The following is a 21,862-nucleotide window of genomic DNA, read 5'->3' on the forward strand; positions in this document are numbered from 1 at the left end:
TCTGGGTATCAACAACACATTCCACGCGTGTTCATTCACTACCCCACTTCCAGTAAGAAAACATAATTTGCCTTGTTTTCAACAGGAAAATTCACAACCTTAAAAATGGTGCCCCTCTTCGTTTTTTAATTGATCATACTCGCTCAAGTTTCACGATTGTGAAATTGAAGAAATTACGGAGATCTATTTTCAATACCAGTCAGGAACTAGCAAAACATCAAACTATGATCTAAAAGCTTCTTGAACATTGGCAAAATAATCGTTTACTTTGATGCTAAAATGGACTACTATATTGACATCAAAAATAGGGAATTTAGGTATCAAATTAATGAGCATAATCAGCTCTATAATTTACTTAACCATCCTGGGTCAAACAATGCACTGCGAAAGCTATGAAAGCTGTTGTTGCGACCTCTGCAAAAACTCTCGCAAAGTATCGCGAAATCTCGTCAGTCTCAAGGGCACAGACTGCGTAAACGTGATTCTGAATAAAATTGTCGTTCGTGCCTCATTATCGCACACGCTGCGGACTGACTGTAAGTTTTTACGGCGCATTTCGATTATGGCTCATAACTTTTGATTGGTATGTCCGTTTGTGACCAAACTTAAATGGTAGGTGTCCCTTGGGGAGTTGAAGGTCACAGACAGGAGTCAACAAACTTTTAGGACCCAATGTTAAATTTTTACGGCGCATTTCGATTATGGCTCATAACTTTTGATTGGTATGTCCGTTTGTGACCAAACTTAAATGGTAGGTGTCCCTTGGGGAGTTGAAGGTCACCACAAGGTCAAAGGTCACAGACAGGGGTAAACAAACTGTTAGGGGCCAATGTTAAGTTTTCGATTATGGCTTATTAACTTTTGTTCGGTAGGAATGTTTGCGACCAAACTTTGGTGGTAGATGTCTCTTTTGGAATTGTAATTTGTAATTGTAATTTGGCGATTAAAAAAAAATCCAGTGAGCTTTGAACACAACATTTCTTTAAGAATAAGAAAAAAAGATCAACGTCTAAATTAAAGGTAGCGTACAAGAGGAAATGCCACTAAATACATAAGCAACAAATTGAATCTTATACTAGTAAGTTCTGTTCCGTGATTTTCCCATGACCATTGAAGGTGCCCTTGACACAAACAAATTTAAAGGAATTCTAGATGTAAGGCTCATTTTTACCTCAAAATATGCCTTTTTAAATGTGAATTTTGACCCTAATTTGCATTACCATAATGGCTACGTATGAATTTGCTGTTATTCAAGTTCAAGTTTGAATTTATTAGTTTTTCCACTATAAAGTAATGTAAACATAAATCTCACTTTCTTGAGTGACAGAAACAATGCATGTAAATTTGTACAAAGAAAACAATAATGGGAAAAACTAACAGTATCAATACATTTCAATTGTTGCAGAGGTAACGAAAATGAAAGAATTGTCAATATGCACTGTGTGAAAAAACGGAGGGACCCACTAAAAGGACAATGCTTGTAGAGTGTGGGCCCCTCTTGTATTAAAAACTCAATGCAAAATTTGACTGAATATAGCAACAAAGCAGCACAAAAAGTTTGGCATAAAAAGTTTAGCAGCCCACTAAGAGACAGACGGACAAACAGTTACACACAAAACAATAACAAACAAAATAATGAGCATGAGACGAGACTGGGACAGCAACGAGACTACTTACAGGAAAGAAAACTGACTTGACGACACGACAGGAAACAAGACTATAGCACGACGAAGAGGTAACAAGATAGACAGGAATATGCAACAGAGACAACGATCCTCGGAGGTTTGAAGAAGAAAGAGAAGAAGAAGAAGAAAAGAAGATTATACAACAAACCCTTCAACCACGAAGTATAAGTTAAAGAAAATCTTATCATAATCAAAGCTTAGGCAAAAGTAACAATAATAAAAAGAACGGCAATAAAGATTTTGCGGACGGGTAGCAAAATAAGCCTATGAACTAATCTGATTCTGGGGGTCGTCATTATAGGATTGCAAAAGAAAAAACTTCAATCTCCTTTTAAAGGAGTATATAGAAGGAGCAGATTTTATATCGTGGTTCAGGGAATTCCAATAATTAGGTCCAGTGTAAATAAGTGTATTCTTTGCTAGAATCGTTCGAAGAAGTGGTAAATGAAACTCGTGAGAGCGTCGGGTGGGGTAATTATGGAATGATTGATTTTTTTCTAACATAGAACCAAAGATAGGTGGCAGTAAACTGTTATCATACGTATACATAAATTGGCCTAAGTTGTATAAAAATAATTCGTTGATTTTTAGTAGCTTATTACAGTTAAACAATACATTTGTATGTGAACGAGTGGGAGGATTGTGACCCACGCCAACGGTTTCAGGCAAAGTCGCAAGAGTAAATTCCCTCCTAGGTGGGGTACAAAGATTTTGACCATTATTCTTGTCGATTTAGGTTTTTTGCAGAAATCGAATCTTTGATATGTTTTCTACATCTACACTAAATTTCATAGCATAAGACTAAGTTTTTCCTATCGAAAATGGAATTTTAAGCACCCTATGTTGGATCGCACGCGTCAGTTTCAAGCTTCTTTCAAAAGCCGCGCCAATATCCCCGGGGTTGCTACGGCGCTGGGTCTCGCATGCGATTGGCTGGTGCGTCGCATACATTTACATAATTCGGTTTTCGGAGACACCAGTTGCAGCGTTTGGGGAATGCTTGGTCCACGTGTGCACGATTACATGCTCCGTTGTTCTTGCTATAGTGGTTTATATACGCTCGCTCTGTAGTGCGTGCTTTTTGTTTGGCTTTCTATCTAAACTATTCTACCGCAATGTTCGTCAACGGAAGTGAAACAAAAATCATGTAGCATGACATAATCGTGTGAAAAGAAAACTAGATATCCTCAAATTTGTCTACTCATACATGTAAAAATTCAGCAGACTGACTCAATGGAAGGTAGATGAGAGGAAAGGAGCGATCACATGCGACTAATTATATTCAAATACTACACGTCAAGATCGCACCAAAGTAACGAGTTGTGTATGTTTTTTTTGTTTTTTTTTTAAATTAGCACCACCGAATAAAGCAACATAATCATGCATGTCTTGTAAAAGCAAAACAAACAGGAAGCGTGACCCTTGCCAGCACTAGCGCTTTGTAAATGCGTGGATTCGCCACCGCTCCTGTTACATGCACACGGTCATGGCGTATATGGATGCCATTGCGTAATGCATGCACCATACACATGTACATGTACACCATACGTGCAATTATCGTATTCGCCATCTTCTTCTTCTTCTTCTTCTTCTGGTAGCCCTGCATCCTTCATACTTGAAGATTATTACAGGCGTGATTCATGCTGTGCATGCCGTGCTTGTGCGGGAGTGCAGTTGTATAAATTATCTCATGGTGCAAGTAAAAATCAATTAGCAGTGTCAGTCTACACTGCATAGCTTGCCATCAGCTTAAGCCGGAAGGCTTCCACTGATGGGGCTGATAAGATGTCAGGGGGCAGTGAGTTCCAAGACCGCACAGTGCGTGGGAAGAAGGACTGCTTATGAAGCTCATTTTTGGAGATTGGTAGATGGTAGCCTTGACTATGAACATGTCTTGTTGCTTTGTGGACTGGTGTGATGTAGGGTGCAGTGCTGAATTCGACTAGGTTGTGGTGCATTTTGAAGAAGAGGACAAGACGCAGGACTTCTCTCCTTTGCTGTAAGGAGTGCCATTGGAGTTCGCGAATCATGTCTGTTACAGAAGAGGTGTTATGATACCTGTTGAGGACAAATCTCGCAGCTCTCCTTTGGATCATCTCGATTTTCCGGATGTTCCTTTCTGTATGTGGGTCCCACAGAGGAGCTCCATATTCCAGGAGTGGTCTCACCAGAGATTGATAGGCCATGGTCTTGAGTGGAGTGGAGGAGATCCTCAGGTTTCTGCGGAGGAATGCAAGGGTATTGTTTGCTTTGTTGCAGGTGTTGTCAACATGCCTGTTCCAACGGAGGTCTGAGGAGATTGTGACTCCTAGGTATTTCACTTCTGGGAGAGCCTTGAGAGGTTTGCCATAGAGGGTGTACTGGAAGATCTTTGGATGTCTCTTACGGGTGACCCGTAGGACTTGGCACTTATCCGGATTGAACTCCATCAGCCATTTCTTGCTCCAATCAGCTAGAGCGTCAAGGTCAGCCTGGAGTTTTCTGGAATCCGTAGGAGTTTTAACAGTCATGTAGATCAGGGTGTCATCAGCGAAGAGTCGCAAACTGGAGTTGAGGGATTCAGGCAGGTCATTGATGAAAAATAGGAATAGGCAAGGCCCAATGACTGAGTCTTGAGGCACTCCTGATTTCACAGAGCCTGCATACGAGGTTTGGCCTTCTAGCACAACTTGTTGAGTACGGTTGTGAAGTAAGTTCTCGATCCATCTGCCTGTATATCCTTTAATACCATAGAAATGAAGTTTCTGGGTTAGTCGTTGGTGGCCGACCTTATCAAAGGCTTTACTCGAGTCCAGTACAATGGCATCTGTTTGGTTTCCCTCTTGCATGTTGTTCTGAAGATCTCCCAGAAAACCAGCAAGTTGTGTTTCACAAGACATTCTTGCTCTAAAGCCATATTGTAGTGGGTAGAGGATATCATTAACTGTGGCATGGTGCATAATGCTGCTAGTTATAATGTGTTCCATTATCTTGCTGCATATGCAGGTGAGGGAAATCGGTCTGTAGTTCGATGGGTCTGATGCACTGCCCTTCTTGAACACAGGGACAATGTTTGCCTGACGCCACATGTCTGGAATGGGCCCAGTCTTGTAGGACTTTTCATAGATGCAGGTCAGTATCGGGGCAATAGCTGGAGCCAGGTTTTGGAGTATTCTTGGAGTAAAATCCCATCAGGTCCTGGTGCCTTGTGGACCTGCAGCTTTTCAAGAAGTTTTTGGACGCCTGGTGTAGTGATCACAACGTCTGGCATATCTGGATATGGTGACACTTTTGGAAGAAGGTCGTCAGGTGGTGAGGTCTCTTGAGTAAACACAGATTCAAACCGCTGATTCACGGTATCAGCAATATCTTTTGGATCAGTTATAATGTCCCCATCTTTCTTCAACTGTGTTATGCCGGCATGGTCAGTTCTGTTATGCTTAATAAACTTCCAAAATCTCTTCATACCCCTGTATTCATCATTCTCATCGGGAGTAATAATAGACTCTATATATGACCAGTAAGCTCTCCTCATCTTTCTTTGGATGTTTCGTTTGAAAGACGTACTGGTAAACAAACCCGAGCGAAACACATTGTTTTTCGGCTCCATACGCTGAGCTCTGAGGAAGGTGCCCGGGAAATTTGACTCTCTCAGTGAGCCAATCAGAAGGCGATGTGGTTGCTAGAGGCGGAGCTTAACATCGATAGGTACCATTGTACGGATGGGTGATTCTCCCCTCGCATCACCGCTCGGACATTGTTTTTGAGAAAGAGGTGAATCTTCAAAGCCTGTTTTCTCGCAATTTTGTCAGGCTAACAACTTAAAAAGTGCATTTTATTTCTCTTTCTATGGACACTTATGGTGCCGAAGAATACAAGTGTTTTATATCAATACAAAGCTTAGGAAATGGGCAATGTGATTCAGTGAAAAAATGAATTTTCAAAATTCCTGACTTTTGCCTGAAACCGTTGTCGCCAGTCACAATTGGAAATGATACGGAGGGCTTTCTTTTGCAGTAATAACACTCTATTCAGCAGCGTCTGATCTGTTCATAACACCTATATTGCGAGAAATGATTTTGCAAATATGATCAATATGTATTTTCCAAGAAAGTTTATTATTTACAAAAATACCAAGAAATTTAAAATATGACACACTTTCTAAATTACAATCATCCAGAACTATTTCTGAATTCAAAGAATCAACAGTATTGCTGAAAAGCGTACATTTTTGTTTTTTTAACATTCTATGACAACCTGTTAGCTCTGACCCAGTTGGTCACTTTTTTCAATTCTGTATTAACTTGTCGAACAAGAACATTGATATCGTTATGGGCAAGAAAAACACTGGTGTCATCAGCATAGTGTAGAAAGGAAAGTACCTCTGAAACAGAGGAAAAATCATTAATATATATTATGAATAACAGCGGCCCTAAAAGACTTCCCTGTGGAACACCACACTTAACATCTCTTTTAACTGAATTATCATCTTTAATTGAAACAAACTGTTTTCTGTTAGCTAAATAAGTCTTGAACCACTCCAAGGCCTTCCCACGTATTCCATAGTGCGATAACTTGTGGAGTAAATTGTTGTGATTAATTGTATCAAAGGCCTTGGAGAAGTCCAAGAATATACTAATTAAATGAGAATGATTGTCAGTTGCATTAACGACTTTATCAACAAAATGAAGAACTGCATGGATGGTACTATGTTTTTCTCCGAAACCCAACTTATTGGATAATAATGATTATAATCAGTTTGTCAAACTCTACCAGCTTGTAAAATTTTTCAGCAATCAAAGCATTCCAATCTCTGATACAAAACAAATGGAAATTGCGTGTGTGAGGGGGGGGGGATGTGTATACTTGATGAAATAATTTCAAGATAAATGACATCAGAGTGAAGCTCAACTGCAAAAAAAAAAAAAAAAAATAGTGCCCTGCGAGATTCAAACCTGGGTCCTCTGATATAGTATTATATAAAGCATACAGCGCACTACCCGATTGAGCCACATGGCTCTTCCCATGCACTCATCAGTGCTGTGAAACGTAAGATTAAATAGGGCAGAGGAATGCAAAAATTCTTTGTCTTGATTCCATTCACAAATTTACTTTGATATAGAAATATTCACCCTGATAAGGGCATCTGATCAATACTCAAATACACAATTACGAAAATATGTTGTCTCAGCTATGACATATTTAATTTTCAGAGGAAATAGAGCGAAATTAAATGATATACAGCGTCCAGAACATTGTCAAGTCAATGCATGAATGGGAGAAAAAATCACCTCTCATGGACATAACGCGTAAACTCAGCAAATTTGATACTTTGCATTTAATCAAAATTTTCAATTTGTTGATGTCATCAAATTAAAAAAAATAATGCTGACTCAAAAGACAATTCTACAAAGTACAACATATGATTGAGTGTCACAAGACGCGGAGATAAATGAAGCAACAACTACAAACTACACATTCAGACTGCAACCGTATATTACGAGAGCTAAGTATATATCATATATACATATAATTACAATGTATATCCAATTAGATAACCACTTACTGCTTTCAACACCTTTTACTGTAATCGCATATTACTTCAATACCACTTACTATCAATTGTGCTGATACACAATTTCGCTTTCAGATATTTCATCCAAAATTGAAACCAAACTACAATGACATAAAGTTATATTATTTGCGCTTATGCATGTACAACACATTTTCATATAATATGTTATCACACAAACTAAAGACTGTCAAATTACTGTGCACCCGGGCTCAACAGCTGTCTTTTATGGATTCTACACGCCACAGTCTCAATGGAAACTAGTGCCTGTGGGCAGGCCCAGACTGGATAAATCAAATGAAAGTCAATATTACAATCATATACAGTACTACAACACTTTCTTCAGCTTATCATTCAACAAATACAAATTTCCAATTCTATCATCTGAACTATATCGGATGTAAGCTTAGCTATCTAGAATTTCATTTGCCAAAACAAAGTTGATATAAAAAAAAATACAAATTAACTGAGTGTGGCATACAATAATCATCTTTAACCATCTTATTGCCACTAACTATACTTTAACACAGTATACTTATATTCACCTCAATTCAAATATTCACTTTATAAATTCACTCTTATCCTTGCTGCTGATCATAATATTCCTATTTGAAGACAACAAAAAGTCTCTGACTAATCTAAACAAAAAACAAAAACAAAAAAAAACCCTCACTGACTACATCGGCTTCTAACTTTTTGTGAGATACCAAGAAAACACTTATTATATGGTACAGAGCATACCATTTTAAGAGGAATTCAAAGTTTATTTGATGAAAATCGGGTTTAGAATGACTGAAACATCCAAAAACAAAGTAAAACAAAGATTGTAATAAAGTGTGGGTCCCACCCTTTACTGGAATCACTCTTTTTAGGATATCTCATCCATTTCAAAACCAATTTTCATCAAATAAATGTTGAATTCCTAATAGAATTACATGCTCTTTCATATTTCATAAGAGGTTTGTCATTACCTCACCAAAAAATGTTAGAAACCTGAAATTAGGTCTCAACCAAAACTATGTGATCCCTTTAACCTCAACAAAATACTGCAGGAATTACTACCAAATTTATCTCAAATTCACAAAAAGTCACTCTCCATGCCCAATGGTTGCCACACAGTCACTCTTAAGCTGATGCGACAGAGCTCCGACCAGCGACCTCACCCAATCACTGGTTGTTGCAGACTGCTCAACCAATCTCTCTACCTTGTACATTTCTAACCCTACAAAATAGTTTCCAATTTAGTTGGGCATATCCTCATGCATTCACATATAACATAATGAAAACAAATCACTCTATAGTTTAAAGGCATAATTTACCATTTGCAGATGAAACAGAAATCCAGCGTTAGTGCTTTATAATAGTTCTAAAATGTATGTTTGGGATAGAGGCAACTACTGTAAAAATTTGAACCCATATTATATAATCGATGTTAAAGGGATGGTACAGTATTGGTGGAGATGAGAATTGGGCTTTTAACTTTCTGCGAGATGCCAAGAAAACACTTATGGAATAGTACAGAGCATAACATTTTAAGAGGAATCCAAAGTTTATTAAATGAAAATTGGGTTTGGAATAACTGAAACATCCAAAAACAAAGTAAAACAAAGTGATCGTAATAAAGTGTGGGTCCCACAATTTATTAGAATCGCTCTGTTTTGGATATCTCAGCCATTTCAAAACCAATTTTCATCAAATAAACGTTGAGTTACTCATAGAATTACATGCTCTTTCATATTTTGATATAATGTTTCTCATTATCTCAACTAAAAATGTTGGAAACCTGAAATCAGGTCTCAACCAAAACTATACGATCCCTTTAAGTATTGTTAAATACACAAAACATGAACAATAGTTATAATAACAATGTTTTCAGATTAAACCATCTACAGTTATGGTTTAGTGAAAAAAATACTGATATCTCCTTATATTTTAGGCTTGATTGCAAAAATATTATATGGAAGGATGTTTTGTGATACAACTGACCAACTCATATGCATCAAATGTGTTATCTTGAACTTTTTTTTAAAATCATTGTTCCTTGAAGGTAAACAGGACCTTTAAAACTGCTGAGGTCTCAACTACTGAACTATATTATAAAAACAAAAATAGTAAATCAAAAGTCTTATTGTCTTTCAAAATACCAGGTTGCACTACCAGTGCATGCCAAGCTAGAAAATGAGACTACCACCTGTTTCAAACAATACAGCAATTTACCCAAGGGGACCATCCGCTTGCCACACCCCATTCCTGCCCCTCTTTTTCTAAATATGTGTTAAAACCAAAGAAGTTTTCAAAGGGCACCGTACTGGGAAGTCATTACATAAGCTAACTTATCTTTAACAAAATCAATTAAACCGGCAAAAATCTGTTCCCCGACAGTTCAAATTAATGCTTCCTATGACTTTTTCAGTAAATGTAACTGTGACCAATATTATTCTTCAACACATGATTCTTTAAAACTGCACAGCTTTCTTACTCTATATCCACTTTAATGAAAACTTGTTACTTTATGTGTGAGTAATCTATTCTATCCAGTCAGCTTGAATATGGAGTAGATTCACTTAACATCAAATGTTTAATTGTGAGTAGTTTCCATATATCATGTAATGACAGAACTATCAAGTTGCTATAGTAACAACAAAGTCATATTCTGTATATATGTGGCTCTATGACTCTGTTTACTCCAGCATGAAATAATGGCAATGAACCTGCATTTATGTTCCATTTACAAGGAGAATCTGAATGATCAAACATTACCTGTTCTGTTAGCCCCTTTTACACTTTCATAGATTGCATCACAGATCACACAGATTGTCATTCTTGGATCATCTGTATTCTTTCCGGCATGACTGCGTTGACACTATTAAGTCATCTGGTGTGGTCATGGAAAAAGTTAAACTTGCTTAAGTTTTTATCCTGGACATCATGGATAAAAATTAGTGTCAGTACTCTTCCTTGTAGGCACCATTTACTCCCATGTTGCCTCCATGCTCTTCCTTAATGTCCATGTTAGCTCCATATACTTCCAGTGTGGTCTGTGTTGCTACCTTCTCTGTTTGTGTAGACTTCAACTTCGTGTCCCTTAGACATCCAGTTGGGATTGCATTCACAACCGGCATTCAGAGAAAAATGATCGTAATGTTGCACACTAGAACAATCCATGGTGATCCGTGAAGTAATCCATGAAAGTGTAAAAGGGGCTTTAGGGATTTTATAAAAGGAATATTAATTGTAATCTGTGAACACTGACAAAGCACATTCTATACTCACAGGGGAAGTTTCCAGCATACTACAGCATGGATGCCAAGAAAGGAATCCTCCTCGACCCCAACCACACCCACTTCATTTTGGTTGACAATGGCACCATTGACCAGTTTGGAGTGGAAATCAAACTCAGGGGCATGCTTGAGAAAGAGATATCAGAGCAGAAACTCAGCAGTGGACCCAAGGACAATGGTGAGTGACCTCAGTAGAAGATTACAGATTATTTACACTGTTCAAAGAACATTACTTGTAGGCTTGGATTGTGTCCCAAATCGATTTAAATGTCAAAGTAGGGTCAATGGGAGACTATTGTGATCCAATAAAAATTAAATATACAAACAACAATTCTACCCAATCAGAAATTTATATGAAATAACTGAATCTTAATTATAACTGCCTATCCTACTTCAAATTTAACAAAGATGTACTTTGGAGAAAAATGTTTCATAATGAAAATTGTTTTAACTTTAGTTTTATCAAAAGGCAATGAACTTTAAAAACATTTGGTTGTCAAAGGAAATTTGATTTTGATATATTTCTCCCAAATCATCATGTGTCACATTTTTGTGAGCCCTTTCTATCTGTTTTAACTGCTTGATCATAGTCATTTATGGACAGGTCCTATATGACTCTCGGTTTCTACTCAGAAAAGATTAAAGGTGTGTGATTTAAAGGGAACCCAAACCCTAAGAGCAATGTGGATTGAGTGCAAGCAGCAACATTAGTAGAACACATCAGTGAAAGTTTTAGGAAAATCGGACAATCGATGCAAAAATTATGAATTCTTAAAGTTTTGGTGTTGGAATGGTTGGATAAGGAGACTACTAGAAGTTATGACATATGATTGGACAACAATATAATAAAAATATAAAGGGAATTCCACAAAAATTTACTTTTCGAGCATATTGAAAGAGCACTTGACTAACTGCTTTCAGAAAGCAGGGGAATTATTGCTACCCTTAACATATGTGACCGTGCATCACAAAACCAACAAGATATGAAACTCGTCACACTGAAGACGAGTTAGGTGATACGCTTGGGGTCATCAGATATCGGTCACGGGTGATCGACAACTAAAATGATATTGAATAGCACCTTGAAGTCATATTGAGAAACATTCTTGAAGTCCAGTTTTTTTATGCAGTCCTACATAATTCAGATCAAACTGTTTCTGTCATATGGAACCAAGTGGAAATTTAATGCATGTGTCTGCGTGTGCAAGTAAGTCGATTAGACAGGCTATGTAACTGAATATTTACCAATAGGTCTTCAAAATATAAAAAAAGAAAAAGAAAACAGAAATCAAACATGGCGATAAAGTCTTTTAAGAATCACCTTCACTTTAACATTTGTATTTTCAAATATGAACTTTGACCATTATTTACATTATAACCAAGAGAGCTATGTCTCATCTCGTCGTCATTTTATAATAATAATATGAGTTTGACAAACCCTATTAGCCTGCAGAAATTTGCAGTAGTCGAAGCAATGTGGTCTGCAACACAAAACAAAGGGATATTGTGTGTGTGTGTGTGTCTGTGTGCGTGCGTATGGGTGCGTTTACATGAGAATGTGACTTCTAAATGGACGAAGGTGTTTAAAAAACTCCATTGAAGAAAAAGAAAGTAAAATAGAAGTATTTTGTTTCATGCTCTTGTGGGGTTCGAACCTGCACATATGCAACCTCACGTCTCTGGCGCCAGAGACGTCGCCTTTAACCTCTTAGCCATACGTCTCGCCGAGGAAATATATGAGGAACGTAAGCTTATATATGAAAGATAAATCAGGAATCGTTTCGTCCACATTCCATTTTCATTTTCAGTTTTAAGCTGCAAAATTGTCAACCTGATGAGGAGATTTGAAAAAATAAAATGCATGATTACTGCAGCTTACTGTCTCAGCTACAACATACTTAAGTTTCAGAGGAAATGGAGCAAAATCAGCTGAGGTAAAGGTGCTTGAACGTTATCAAGTCCATGCATGGTTTAAGAAAAATCACCTTCCATAGACATAACACGTAAATTTGGCTGATTTGAGTCTTTGCCTTTAATAACAATTTCCAGTATGATGACGTCATCAAATTGCAAAACCATGACATGGACTTGAAAGGCAAATCTTCAAAGTACAACATATTCGAATTTGGGATAATATTGATCTAAAACAACAGAGATACCAGCAAATGAATGTTAAGGCCCGGTCCCACTGCACTTACGGATGCAAAGAGGATATAAAACGTTAAAAAAATACATCTTGCCATTCGTTGGAAAACGCTACGTGTTTCATACGCTCTATCCATCGAGCATCCGTACACTGTGATTTCATCCGCACAAAAAAGTTTTAAGCTGCTTAAAACTTGTGGAACGGATGAACTTTCCGCCATGTACGATGTAAATCTGTGACATACAAGCAACAAACGTTGTATGTCCGTTTTCATCCCTTAAACGTCCGCTGTATCCTCTCTGCATCCTCTGGGCATCCTCGCAACTCACATCTGCTGCAGCTGAAAATGGAAAGAGGGAGGAAAGATATGGTACATGGAACGTCTATACATCGTTAATAGCACGGAAATAGAAAGGATGTATGCGTATGCAGCTCGTATATAAAGTATTTAAACGGACAAAGCGTTTGTTTCCGTTAGCCGTACATGATGCATCCGCTTCATCCGCCCTGCATCCGCTCTTTCCGCTATGCGTCCATTTCGCAATTACCCCTGGTAAAACCCTTCGGAGCTGTCATCCACTTTCATCCGCTAGGCTTCCGATGAACATCAGTTTCATATCCCCGCTACATACTACCCACGTCCGTTCTTTTCCGTTCTGTTTTCACAAAATTTCGCCAATTTCTGTCAATTTCTGGAGCGGATGAAAGCGGATGGAGCCATCCCCAAAATTTTGCTCGTCCTCTGTGTCCTTTCTGCATACGTTTTGTGTCCATCGACCAGTGGGACCGGACCTTTAGAAATAGTAACTCAAAAGATTTAATTCCACTTTTTGTCGAGCCCAACGGAGGTGAGGGGAGACTAAGGGATCGCCTGCGGCATCTGTCCGTCCGTCGTCCGTCCGTCCGTCGTCCGTCCGTCCGTCGTCTGTCTGTAACGCTACAAAAACTTCAATAACTCTTTACTCTTGGCTTCAATTGCAATCAAACTTCGAGAGAAGAGGGGTCATACAAAGTTTCACATTTTACAGTATATGAAGGTCACCTCAAGGTCAAAGCTCACAGGCAGGGGTCAATGAACTGTAGGGCCCAATGTGAAGTTTTTATGGCACGTTTCTATTATGGGTCATAACTTTTGACTCATAACTCCATTTGTGACCAAACTTGGATAGTAGATGTCCCTTGGGGAGTGGATGTCACCACAAGGTCAAAGGTCACAAGCAAGGATCAACGAACTTTTAGAGCCCAATGTTGAGTTTTTATGGCGCGTTTCTATTATGGGTCATAACTTTTGATCCATAGGTCTGTTTTTGACCAAAGTTGGATGGTAGATGTCCCTTGGGGAGTGGATGGTCACCACAAGGTCAATGGTCACAAGCATGGGTCAACAAACTTTTAGAGCCCAATGTTAAGTTTTTATGGCGCGTTTCTATTATGGGTCATAACTTTTGATCCATAGGTCCGTTTGTGACTAAACTTGGATGGTAGATGTCCCTTGGGGAGTGGATGGTCATTACAAGGTCAAAGGTCACAAGCATGGGTCAACGAACTTTTAGAGCCCAATGTTAAGTTTTTATGGCGCGTTTCTATTACGGGTCATAACTTTTGATCCATAACTCCATTTGTGACTAAACTTGGATGGTAGATGTCCCTTGGGGAGTGGATGGTCACCACAAGGTCAAATGTCACAAGCATGGGTCAACAAACTTTTAGAGCCCAATGTTGAGTTTTTATGGCGCGTTTCTATTATGGGTCATAACTTTTGATCTATAGGTCTGTTTGTGACCAAAGTTGGATGGTAGATGTCCCTTGGGGAGTGGATGGTCACCTTAAGGTCAAAGGTCACAGGCATTGGTCAATGAACTTTAAGGGCCCAATTTTAAGTTTTTATTGCACGTTTTTATTATGGGTCATAACTTTTGATCCATAGTTCCATTTGTGACTAAACTTTTATCTGTTATATCCCATTCGCGTACAATTTCTTGTACGCGAATGGGCGAGACACATTATGGCACTTGCCTTGTTTGATATAAGATGACGATATGATGATGTCATAGAGCATTTATGGAAATATTGATACTTGAAATGTTATCTACAATTCATATGCTTTTGTAATATGCAATAAAAACATAGGGTCACCGGACGTTTTAAAGAGCTATGGCGAAATAAGCAAAGACATGTTTTCTCACTATACTTGCACATAGACGCGCGTGCGGATTTTTCACTTTGACGCCAATGCATTCCTTTGTTGTAAGTCAAAACCGATCGGAAATCAATGGATATTGTTATTTAATGTATCAGTAATCCAAATCAGTCGATAAAAGTGCATATTCATGTTGCTGACACCCTGTGCGTGCGAAAACGCGCGGACGGATGCGTAAGCGCGGAATTTTTTGAAACGCTTCAAATTGTCTAAAACTTCGAGATTTCCCATTGGGAAGTCGTTTTGGGCATTTTAAAATTTTGACACGTACGTCATGACCCGGGTAATTAGCATAGCACTGGATGATCAGTCATGACTTGAACTTTATGTCTACCGAAAATGATAAAGAAATGACATTCTGTTATGAAGTTATGATCGATCATGTGACTTTATCTAAAAATCACGAAATGGCGGCTAGATGACGTCACAGATATGTTATCATAATGAAAAGTTTCATGTACAGAGATATTGATATGAGATATGTTGACTGAAAATTTCATGTTATTCCGTCTTGTCATTGTTGAGATATTTTGTCCACAAAATTCGTCAGAAAGAAAGAAGAAAAAAAAAGGAAGATTCCGTACAAACACAAGAGGTGATACGCCAGTAGCGTATCACCTAACAAGAAGTCGCACCCCTTGATTTTTATGTGAGGACTCAAAAAAGGTGAAACAAGTCAACCTAGTCATTTTTTAGTTTTCCATGTTTTCTGGAAGAGCTAGTCTTCTACCTTATTCTTGAGTTTGGGATCATAAAATGAATGGGAAAGTGGGTTTTCAGCTGTTTTTCCTACAACCTCTTTTTTTTTTTGTAGAGTAGTGGGATCAGGTATGTCTTATAGGTCCCTTTTATTTCTTGAAAATCCTTTGCACACTCTCCATTTTCAACTCTGATAACTTTTGACAGGATAATGCTACTTCTTTGAAAGTTAAAATTGATCATGGACAAGATGTGTTGATAGAGCATGCTTCATTTCAGCTTATTTTGATAATCCCATCCTTCTTGTTGATTCTGTGGTTTATATCCAGTTTCTTTGTCCCATTTATTGCGCAGGTAGCACCGCTTACTAAAGATTAAGCGCTTGAAGAGACCCATACTTCAGAGCCTCTTTTCTCAGTTCACACTTTTCCAGAGCGTGTGCTTTCTTTCCAATATTTAGAAAGGCTAGGAGAGTCCATTTGAATTGAGTTATACATCATTTTAAAGCTTAGAGTCTGCTCTTTTAGAATCTGCCCTTCACTAAAAATCCTTGTCCGGCGACTTTTTGCTGGTTCTGTTGTGCACAGTCACATATGTCAGTATCAAGTTGATGGAATGTGTGATTTTCAGGAAAATATCCGTCTATCCGTCAGTCTATCCATCTGTCCTTTCATCCGTTCGTTCGTCCATCCTTCAGTCCGACTGTCCTTCTGTCCGACTGTCCGTCTGTCCATAATCAATTTTATAGACAGCATAACTAAAAAATGTATGAGATATCCTGATGTAACTTGGCGTGTATATATATGAGTGGGCGAAGTTGTCAAGTGAAAATTCTAAATTTCACTTCTTCCTCCATATCTTAGTAGTGGCTCAAGGTATCATCATGAAACTTAGTATATGCATGCACTGCCTGACTGTGATTCTCTTGAAAATTTTAGGGTCAAAGGTCAAGGGTCAAAGGCCAGCTTAAGTGCTATTTAAAAATGCTATCATTTCATGCTGAAATTGCACAGTTTCTCCATACCTTGGAAATTACTTAATGCATAAACTTTTAAAAGGGTAAAGAGTCGAGTAGAAATCCTCAAATCCCCACTACTGGTGTCTTTAACAATATAGCCATTCATCCAATTAAACCTAGTTCAAAGAAAGCAAACACTCAACACATTTGTGACAAATGTGTCATTATGATATTTTGCCAATTATGTCAAACTGTCTTCACACATTGTCAAGACATACTATAGACCTATTGGGAGAACCATGCATAGTGGCTAACTCAAGGCATAATAGTCGCCATAGCGACATTTCTGGTGGTATTGTAATGATGGATTATTTTCGGCTAATTTATCTTATATAGTGCATCTTCTGCCAAATAAGATCATGATGATAATAATAAGGTTTGTAGATGCCAAAAACATATCTTTAGTTAATGTTGAATCATACATTGCCATGGTAGCAATGTTTTTTGCAATAAGAAACATACAAAAATATTAATGAATTCAGCTAACTCCCTCAGTTTTCGAGCATTTGACCTCAGTCCTGAACTGGAGCACGTGACCACATTGCTTTTAATGCTACAATTTTTCATGGCACATTAATTTTCATTTGTTTCGTGCTATACTTTTGGCTAGCACAAATTTTAAAACCCACGAAAATATCTTCACAATTTCATCTGCTTATTTTGAATGGATGGCAATTGAACAGGGCGAATTCAAGAACTGGTAAATATGTTTTTTGAGTGTCTCAGCGCTGAAAATTTATCGCACAAAAATGTTGATGTTTACAGTAGTTCGCAAACTTCATCTTTTTTCACTGTGAAACAATGTATTGTGAATAACATTGTTCACACTCAACATAAAAAATGTGAAAAAAAAATCTCATTTTAAAGGGACTGTACAGTACTTGTTGAGGTGGGGATTCATGTTTTGAACATTCCTAAGTGAGATAATGAGAAACCTCTTATGAAATATGAAAGAGCATGTAATTTTAAGAAGGATTCAATGTTTATTTGATGAAAATTGATTTTCAAATGGCTGAGATATCCCCAAAAAGTGACAATAATAAAAGGCAACAGGCCACGCCTTCTATTAGGATCTCTTTGTTTCACCTTGTTTTTGGATATCTCAGCCATTTCAAAACCGATTTTCATCAAATAAACTAACCCCTTAGAATTGCATGCTCTTTGACATCTCATAGAGTGGTTTCTGAATATCTCGCAAAACGTTATAAGCTAAATCCTCACCTCGACCAGAACTGTACACACCCTTTAATTTTTTTTAAATGAAAATCATACAAAAAATTGTGGATTCATATGATTTCCTCACTTTTTGAGCATTTGACTTGAGATTGTGCACATGTGACCAGTAAAGTTTTCAGATAGGCAAAAAAAAAAAAAAATCCTCAATGGCACATGAGGAAGGCTAACCATGTTTTCCAAGGAAGTGTAATAGTAGGATGCGAATACAGAGACAAAATTATAACTGAATCACTTAATTACTCATGACAATTCTGGTAGAATGCATGTATGTTGGGTGATAATATCCACTTCTTTCATTACATTTATAATCATTTAGTCACAAATGTTTATTTCACAGGTTGTATTGCCCTTTTGTCTGAACTCAATGCCCCTCTTTTGTTTTTACTTCTTTTCAGCAAAATCTGTCTCAGTGCCTGTAGTATGTGTTGTGGTGGAAGGAGGGCCCAATACAATCCAGACAGCATACGAAGCCATCATGAATGGGACCCCTGCTGTTGTTGTTGCTGGATCTGGGAGGGCAGCCGATATCTTGGCCTATGCTTTCCAGCACACAAGGGAAATCAAGATGCAAGACACAGGAGGGAAGAATATGTAAGCCTCTGTGTGTATTTGCACACACTAGGTACATGTACATTCACACACTCTGAAAAAGCAATGCAAATCACAATTCAAATAACGCTTTTTATGCCTCCGTTACCAAGTGTCGCCAGAGGCATATGTTTTCGGGTTGTCTGTCCGTTCATAATCAATTTTGTGAACAGTGTAACTTAAAAACTGAGTTATCCGAATGAAATTTGGCATGTGTATGTATTAATGGACAAAATTGTGCCTATCAGCTTTTGGGTGCACATTCTGAAGGTCAAAATTCAAGGTCAAATTTTCAAAATTTCACTATTTCCCCCATATCTATGACTTTATGTAGTGCCTGAAGGTGTTTTCTTAAAACTTAGTGTATACATCTATTGCCAAATAGAGGTTCTGTAGGGAAAGTTTTGGGTCAAAGGACAAAGGTCAAGTGAAAATGCTGAAATTGCACTTTTTCTCCATATCTCTGAAATGGCTCAAGGAATCTTTATGAAACTTACTACATGTATGTACTGCCTGTCAGTGATACTCTTGGGAATTTTTGGGTCATAGGGTGAAAGGTCAAAGTCAAATTCTCAAAATTTCAATAATTCCTCCATATCTGTGCAATGCCTGTAGGTATTTTCTTGAAACTTAGTGAATACAAATCATGCATTACCAGATTTTTTTGAGTTTTTATACCCCCGCCAAACAAAGTTTGAAGGGGGTATATAGGAATCAGCGGACGGTCGGGCGGTCGGGCGGTCGGTCCGTTGCAAATCTTGCGTCGCGAACTACTTCCTCAGTTTTCAACCGATTCCCATAAAACTTGGCACAGATGTGTGCCTTGGGTTGTAGATGTGCAAGACGTATTTTTTGATAGTACCCAAAAGTACGTTGCCATGGTAACGGCATATTATGGGCAAAAATGGGTACAAATCTTGCGTCGCGAACTCCTCCCACAGTTTTTGATCAATTTTTATGAAATTAGGTACAGATGTTCATCTGAATATGTTAATGTGCAAGACACATATTTCCGCAGTGGCAAAAAGTGCGTTGCCATGGTAACAGCATGTTATTGGTAAAATATAGGGCAAAATGCTTCATGGCAAAACTGCTTCATCAGTGTTCTTCCAATTCTCATGGAATTCATATTGAATGTTTGTCTTAGGATATAGGTCAGCATGACACATTTCTTGACAGTGACAAAAAGTATGTTGCCATGGTAACAGCTCACATATTATGAGCCAAAATGATGGAAGATTTTGTGTTGCAAACTACTTCCTCAGTTTTTGCCCAATTTCCATGAAACTTGGTACAGATGTGTGCCTTTGGTTGTAGATGTGCAAGACGCATTTTTCGACAGTACCCGAAAGTACGTTGCCATGGTAACGGCATATTAATGGCAGAAGATCAAGGAAAGATCTTGCGGATTTAACTACTTCCTCAGTTTTTTGACCAAAGCTTATGAAATGTTGTTTTGACCAAAGCTTATGAAATGTTGTTTGGCGGGGGTATAACCAGTCGCTGTAGCGACATTTCTAGTGTTTTTTTTTTTTTTTTTTTTTTGAGGCACATTGGTATGCATGCATCCTTACTTGAGGATTCCTTGACCTATTTGATGATTGCATTTTTGATGCAAACTGATGTTTGTGCTCTTCGGCCAATAAAAGGAGAGAAAAGGAAAGGTCTGCATTGACTCTGTTTTCCAGAGTCTTCTGTCTCTTTCTCTCTCTCTCTGTCACTGATAATCACCCACATGACAGAGCTACAGTTATATTCATTAATTACCTCCGCCAAGGGGGGAGGTTATGTTTTCGTTACCATTGGTTTGTTTGTTAGTTAGTTAGTTCGTTCCTTCGTTTGTCCGTGTGCAAAATAACTCAAAAAGTAGTTAACGGATTGGGTTGAAACTTGCAGGAAAGGTTGAGAATGACACAAGTAACAAACGATTAACTTTTGGTAGTGATCCGAGAATGTTTTGGGAATTTATGAAGGATTTTTGATATTTGGCAGGTAGGGCCATAGGGTCAATGAACTTGGGAGTTCAGGCTGCGTGTATTTGAGGTTTGCATGCGCACACTAAAGGCGTGCTCTAGTTTCTGCTAGGGCGAGGCGCGCCGTGCAGCTTAGGGTTTATGACGTAACAAAGGCTTCTATATTGGGAAATCGGTCAATTTTTCAGCATGTAGACCTATGGGTGGAAATCACTTATATTGATGGAAGAGCCCAAAGAGCTTTTCCCCAGTGGTAGAGAGGAGAAAAAAATCTCTTTGGGAAGAGCAAGATCATGGGTGGAAAGTAACTGCTTGGTGGAGGTCTGCGCTCTCAGAGTGCTTTTCTAATTTAGCCTTTGTCAGTGACTTTACTGCTGTAGTAATTAGAAGAGAAGCAAACACAAACTCTTCACACTAGACACTGTCAAGCCACCAACAAAAGACAAGCCTCAGTGAGATTACCTTTATCCACTGTTATTTTTAGCTTGAACTTTCAATTTGCTCAGTTTCTTTGCGAAAATCGCTGCAGATCAGCAGAGCTCTGTTCATTGAAGCTCATGCTCAATGCATAATGCACTTACCTCTAATGAGTGGGAATCTTTGCAGCAAAAGTGACAAACAGAATTATACAGTATTGAATCATTTAGCAGGAGTTTGTATAGCTGAGGCTTTCTATGGACTAATGAACATTAATCACTTTCATGGATCATCAAATGCCCAGACACTGATACAGTTAGGTTCTACTCTCTTTTTCCTGCACTTGTCAGGGGTAATAACACAGGATGCCACAGTGTTTTGGCTGTAAAGAATAAAGAATTCAATAGAATGAATCAGTCTACCAGTTTATGACAGAACTTGTTATTGATCTTTTTAAAAAAGTAGAAAAAAAAAAAGAAAAATAAAAATTGCAGATTAATTTTCTTCACCCTGGACAAGGTATGCTACATGAACCATAACATGCTCATTAGAGTTTGAGCAAAATCCCTCAGGGTCAAAATTCAAAGGTCACTAAGCTTCAGCAAAAAAAAAGGGGGGGGCATTTTCAGGTGTATCTTGATATGAGAATGTCCTTTGAAGTTAAATGAAATGTAATTGGAAGTTAGAATTAAATGTGCAACTCTTTTTTCCTAGTGGCAAGATTTAATCTAGTTTTGTCAGTTTTTCTTGTGTGAATAGCTGCTGACCTAGCCAATCTTTTCTCATTGTGCCATTGTTTTTCCTATATGCAAGATTGGTAAAAATTGCACAATCATTGATGATCAGATCAGAATCAGTAGCACATTCTTGGGTCACTGATCCAAATCAAGAAATTGATTAGAAAATGTTTTTATTGAAGGGCCACATGCAAATGTCAGTTACTGATTTGCATGAGAATGCAGAGGTATGCAGGCTCAAGTGTTTTCATTTAAGCAGCTGCATGTACACTTGTGCTGTGTGAGCAGTGATTGTCTCTCGCCTATCGTTATTTTATACATATATCATCAC

At 38.1% G+C, this 21,862-nt stretch overlaps 1 protein-coding gene across 1 annotated transcript in view; it reads left to right on the top strand.

Moving 5' to 3' along the window:
• LOC139721313 (transient receptor potential cation channel subfamily M member-like 2) overlaps positions 1–21,862 on the top strand; it is a 433,859-nt gene that overhangs the window by 129,773 nt on the left and 282,224 nt on the right. The window contains exons 7-8 of the mRNA XM_071632667.1: positions 10,512–10,695; positions 18,212–18,407. Coding sequence (XP_071488768.1) covers positions 10,512–10,695; positions 18,212–18,407 — 380 coding nt within the window. The remainder of the gene's footprint in view (positions 1–10,511; positions 10,696–18,211; positions 18,408–21,862) is intronic.

This window comes from Diadema antillarum, unplaced genomic scaffold, assembly GCF_040938485.1.
Source record: "Diadema antillarum isolate AM-2024a unplaced genomic scaffold, OU_Dant_1.0 scf00000001, whole genome shotgun sequence".
NCBI classification, from domain to species: domain Eukaryota; kingdom Metazoa; phylum Echinodermata; class Echinoidea; order Diadematoida; family Diadematidae; genus Diadema; species Diadema antillarum.